We start from the raw sequence: 5,000 nt of genomic DNA, 5'->3' as shown, positions 1-5,000 counted from the left end.
CAATAAAAAAAATCCATGAGTTCTTGAAAACTTTTAATACTTTTAATGTGCACTTTTAACTTTATAATTTCAGTTGGTATTCGATAACTCCCGTTTTCTATATTTCCCGTTTTCTATATTAAGTACTTCAAAGAATTGTGTACAATGAAATGTTACTCTTTTCTCTCATCCTGAAAATAAACAAACAAATAAACAGATAAATGAGTAGAATAAGAAATACATATATTTTTTAAAGAAATCAACGTAGGAAAATAGAGAGAGAGACAAGGGGATGTAGAGAGAGAGAGGGGGAGAGAAAGAGAGAGAGAATGAAAAAGAGAAAGAGAGAAAGAGAGAGAGAATGAAAAAGAGAAAGAGAGAAAGAGAGAGAGAATGCAACCTTCCATCACTCAGACCCCCACACCACATTCCCCACCTTCAGGCGAGCTCCCTTCCTCAGCGGGGCGCACGGGAAGCCTGCGGATCTAGGGCGGAGTAAGCAGGCGGCGCTTCGCCTGTGTCCGTTCCTCCAGAAAGGGGTGCTGCGGCTCCTGAATCGACAGCGGGGGATTTTTCGCGGACTTGAATTCGCTGCAGGATGATGACCTCACGGATGACTTTCTTTCGACGTAGGCACTGGTATAACCAAAGCCGGACACAGCAGACAAGGCCCATAAAGAACAGCAGGAGAAATGCCCAGATTCGAATTGGATTGTCGGTGTCTCCGTAGGCTTCGGGTACAGGCATGATGGTATCCAGACTTGCGTTATCGTGCCGGTGCGTGTCGCCATGATCGTGCTGGTCTTGGTAGTGGTATCTGTACCCGTCGCCGTCGAGGGTATGGTTGGTCCTGTCCTCTTGTGTGTCGGCGTCGCTCGGTCTCTCCCTGCCGATGGCGCCCGCGGAGGCGCTGTGGGCGAGGAGGAGGAGCAGCAGCAGCGTCAGGAAGCCCAGGAACCTCGACCGAAAGAACCGCTCAGGGGCCTCCTCAGTCCCTCTCCTCACAACGACGCCGGCCATCACCCAGCGCTTCCCTCCCTTGCTCTTTCCTTCCCCGTCACTCCCTCCGTTGAGACGCGAAAGACGATCTCTCTCCCCCGGCGTCTCTCCAAAGCCCAGCCTTCGCTCAAGGGAAGCCTCCGGTCCGCTGCTGGCTCTCCCTCTCCCTCTCCCGTCGGTAAATAAAGCTGGACCTCTTTCTCTCACTTTCCTTCCCCTTCTGCTGCGTCGACGTCGGGCGTCTGCGGGTGCAAGGCCTCCCATAAGTCGCGGAATGCATTTAGCTTTAATCGGCACCCAAAATGTTGGGATGCGAGAGAGAGAGAAAGAAAAAGAGAAAGAGGGAGAGAGAGAAAGAGAGAGAGAGAGAGGGGCTTGGACGGGGATGTTTATCTCGTTTGGGTATTTTTATAGCCAATGTTAATAGTAGTAAAAAATTATATAGATGAGACCCAGCCAGATTAAGAATGAAAATGGGAATAAGAAATTCCATTATCAAAAAGCAACAGCAAATATTAATGGAAAAGACAAAAGCGAATTAAAAAAAAATCGCAATAACGAACAACTGAAAAAAAATGTATGGGTATCAGTTATTGAGAGATTAGATACTGCAGAGAAAACAAACAAACTGACAACTCGAATACTCTCGGGTACTTGGAATAAACAATTTTGTTTTTCATATCTAATCAGCTGATACTGAGTGCATTCATGTTTGGCCTTCTTTAAATATGAAATTTCATGTATAATGTTGCCACTGCTTTATACAATTATATATATATTCTTTTTAATTCAAAGAAATACCTGACGAATCAGAGTGGTACAGATTACTGGGTGAGTTGCCAGTTTGTCCTTTCATGAGATTGGACGGGGTATAACCATATGCTCAGTGCTATTTGAGAAAGAGAGAGAGAGAGAAAAAGAGGGGGGGGGGGGAGAAAAGAGAGAAAGAGAGAGAGCGAGGATGGAGGAAGGGAAGGGAGAGGGAGGGGGGATGGTGGTAGGGAGGAAGGTACAGAGACAGGGCGGGGAGGGGAGGAAGAAAGATAGCGAGAGGGAGAGAGGAACATAGATAAATAAATAGAGATACACATATATATGCACACACACACACACACACACACACACACACACACACACACACACACACACACACATACACATACACACACACGCACACACACGCCCACACACACACACACACACACACACATATATATATATATATATATATATATATATATATATATATATATATATATATATATGTGTGTGTGTGTGTGTGTGTGTGTGTGTGTGTGTGTGTGTGTGTGTGTGTGTGTGTGTGTGTGTGTGTGTGTGTGTGTAGAGAGAGAGAAAGAGAGAAGGAGAGAGATGCGGGTATTAGGGAGAGAGGAAGTAGGAGGTGAGGGAGGGGAGAGAGAGAGAGAAAGAAAGAAGCAAAGGCCCACATGAATCCAGTCCCATCAAAAAAAGAACACATGATCAAAAATGAGAATAGACAAGAAAAAAAAAAAAAAAACGCCAACGACTTAATACGAGAGACAAAACAAAACAAAAACTAAAGAAAACAAACAAACAAAACATACGAATCACTCTCAAACCAGTGATCTTGACGACGCCAACCTTGCCTTACCTGGAAGATCTTTTCGGAGTCGAAGAAAAGCCGATGCTCCTGTTCTTCCCGATGTCTTCCGTTCTTCCCGGCGTTCTTCTCGATGTCTTCCGTTCTTCCCGGCGTTCTTCTCGATGTCTTCCGTTCTTCCCGGCGTTCTTCTCGATGTCTTCCGTTCTTCCCGGCGTTCTTCTCGATGTCTTCCGTTCTTCCCGGCGTTCTTCTCGATGTCTTCCGTTCTTCCCGGCGTTCTTCTCGATGTCTTCCGTTCTTCCCGGCGTTCTTCTCGATGTCTTCCGTTCTTCCCGGCGTTCTTCTCGATGTCTTCCGTTCTTCCCGGCGTTCTTCTCGATGTCTTCCGTTCTTCCCGATGTCTTCCGTTCTTCCCGGCGTTCTTCTCGATGTCTTCCGTTCTTCCCGATGTCTTCCGTTCTTCCCGGCGTTCTTCTCGATGTCTTCCGTTCTTCCCGATGTCTTCCGTTCTTCCCGGCGTTCTTCTCGATGTCTTCCGTTCTTCCCGATGTCTTCCGTTCTTACCGGCGTTCTTCTCGATGTCTTCCGTTCTTCCCGGCGTTCTTCTCGATGTCTTCCGTTCTTACTGATGTTCTTCCCGGCGTTCTTCTCGATGTCCGGTTCTTTCCGATGTTCTTCCCGACGTTCACTTCGATGTCTCCCGTACTTACTGATGTTCTTCTCGATGTGTCCCGTTCTTACTGATGTTCTTCTCGATGTGTCCCGTTCTTACTGATGTTCTTACCGATGTCTTCCGTTCTTTCCGGCGTTCTTCTCGCTGTCTTCCGTCTTTCTCCCGCTCTTCTTAAGCCACGGTGGGGGCAGAGAGGCAGCTCGCACGTTGACATTTCGGGTGAACTGATAACTTCAGTGGATGCGATAAAGTTCACAGAAAATGCGAAAGGCGTTCGTTCAGATAAGGGTCTTCTTGGAAGGAAAAATGAACTGGACATGTACACCTAGCAACACAATTATATGTATACGTGGGTGTATTACATGCATTGAAGCGCAAAGGTGAAGTTATTTAATTGTTTCATTCTTTTGACGCAGGTAAGTTATATTCCATGTGGTGATTTAATGACAAGTAAATATTTTGTGTTTCAGTTAGCAAACAGATATGGATTTTTCACGAAATACACGAAGACCTCTGCCATTGTTTAATACTGTACTGTCATTTGGTGTCTCTTTAGATATCAAATTCATAGTATTACTTCTATTTCACTTAGACATACTTAAAAAAAAAATCTGTCCATACTGAATTAGCCTAAAACACTGAAGGCAAGGGAGAAAAAGCAGGACAAAATATCTCTTGGCATCAGTTCAGACTTCAGACTCCATCAGCCGCCATATTGCAGACGACCCTCACGTAGAAAGAAAAGAATGGAGCGTCTTCACTGATACGTTGCGGCCATGATGTGTTCTCTCTAAATTTAGCCATAACGAGGTTGCATCATTATCAGCTGATAGCACACGAGTCAACTGGAAATCGCTGACGTAGGCCGGGCCACTCTAGAGAAAAGGCAAATCTAAATGAACTGAACTGAAGAAAAGGTATGAATGAGACTGGATATCTTCACAATACAAGAGATGTATTTGACCGGTTTCGATTACGTCTTCATCAGAAAAACATGTATTTCTGATGAAGACGTAATCGAAACCGGTCAAATACATCTCTTGTATTGTGAAGATATCCAGTCTCATTCATACCTTTTCTACATTTGTCAACATGGATACATTTCGAACTGAACTGAGCTGATACTGCCATGTCCGGGGTCTTCAACTAAGGCCTGTGCTACAAGAACTGGGGATACCTTTTGTGTTTGTATTCTAAATTGGTATTCGGATATTGTGTGCACTTCTACTTGCACATGTACAAGCACAAATACGCGCATAGAAGCACACAGAAGCGAAAACATAATCCGAAACACACACCTAGAGACGTAAACACATTTACAGACGCACATACACTTACACATCTACAGACGCACATACACTTACACATCTGCAGACGCACATACACTTACACACACATCTACAGACGCACATACACTTACACACACATCTACAGACGCACATACACTTACACATCTACAGACGCACATACACTTACACACACATCTACAGACGCACATACACTTACACACACATCTACAGACGCACATACACTTACACACACATCTACAGACGCACATACACTTACACACACATCTACAGACGCACATGCACTCACACACACACACGTACAGACGCACATACACTTACACATCTACAGACGCACATACACTTACACATCTACAGACGCACATACACTTACACACACATCTACAGACGCACATACACTTACACACACATCTACAGACGCACAGGCACTTACACACACATCTACAGACGCACATAC

At 45.0% G+C, this 5,000-nt stretch overlaps 1 protein-coding gene across 1 annotated transcript in view; it reads right to left on the bottom strand.

The window, feature by feature from the left end:
• Positions 1-3,450, bottom strand: part of LOC113825998 (uncharacterized) — a 4,927-nt gene extending 1,477 nt beyond the window's left edge. Inside the window, exons 1-3 of the mRNA XM_070127732.1 lie at positions 3,348-3,450; positions 2,612-3,184; positions 1-1,220 (exon numbers count right to left, since the gene is read on the bottom strand). The exon at positions 1-1,220 is cut by the window's left edge and continues 1,477 nt beyond it. Coding sequence (XP_069983833.1) covers positions 436-1,220; positions 2,612-3,184; positions 3,348-3,450 — 1,461 coding nt within the window. The 3' untranslated portion in view covers positions 1-435. The remainder of the gene's footprint in view (positions 1,221-2,611; positions 3,185-3,347) is intronic.
• Between the last annotated feature and the right edge of the window lie 1,550 nt (positions 3,451-5,000).

This window comes from Penaeus vannamei, chromosome 12 (assembly GCF_042767895.1).
Source record: "Penaeus vannamei isolate JL-2024 chromosome 12, ASM4276789v1, whole genome shotgun sequence".
In the NCBI taxonomy this organism is placed as follows: Eukaryota; Metazoa; Arthropoda; class Malacostraca; order Decapoda; family Penaeidae; genus Penaeus; species Penaeus vannamei.
This window is presented reverse-complemented; position numbering and strand designations above follow the sequence as displayed.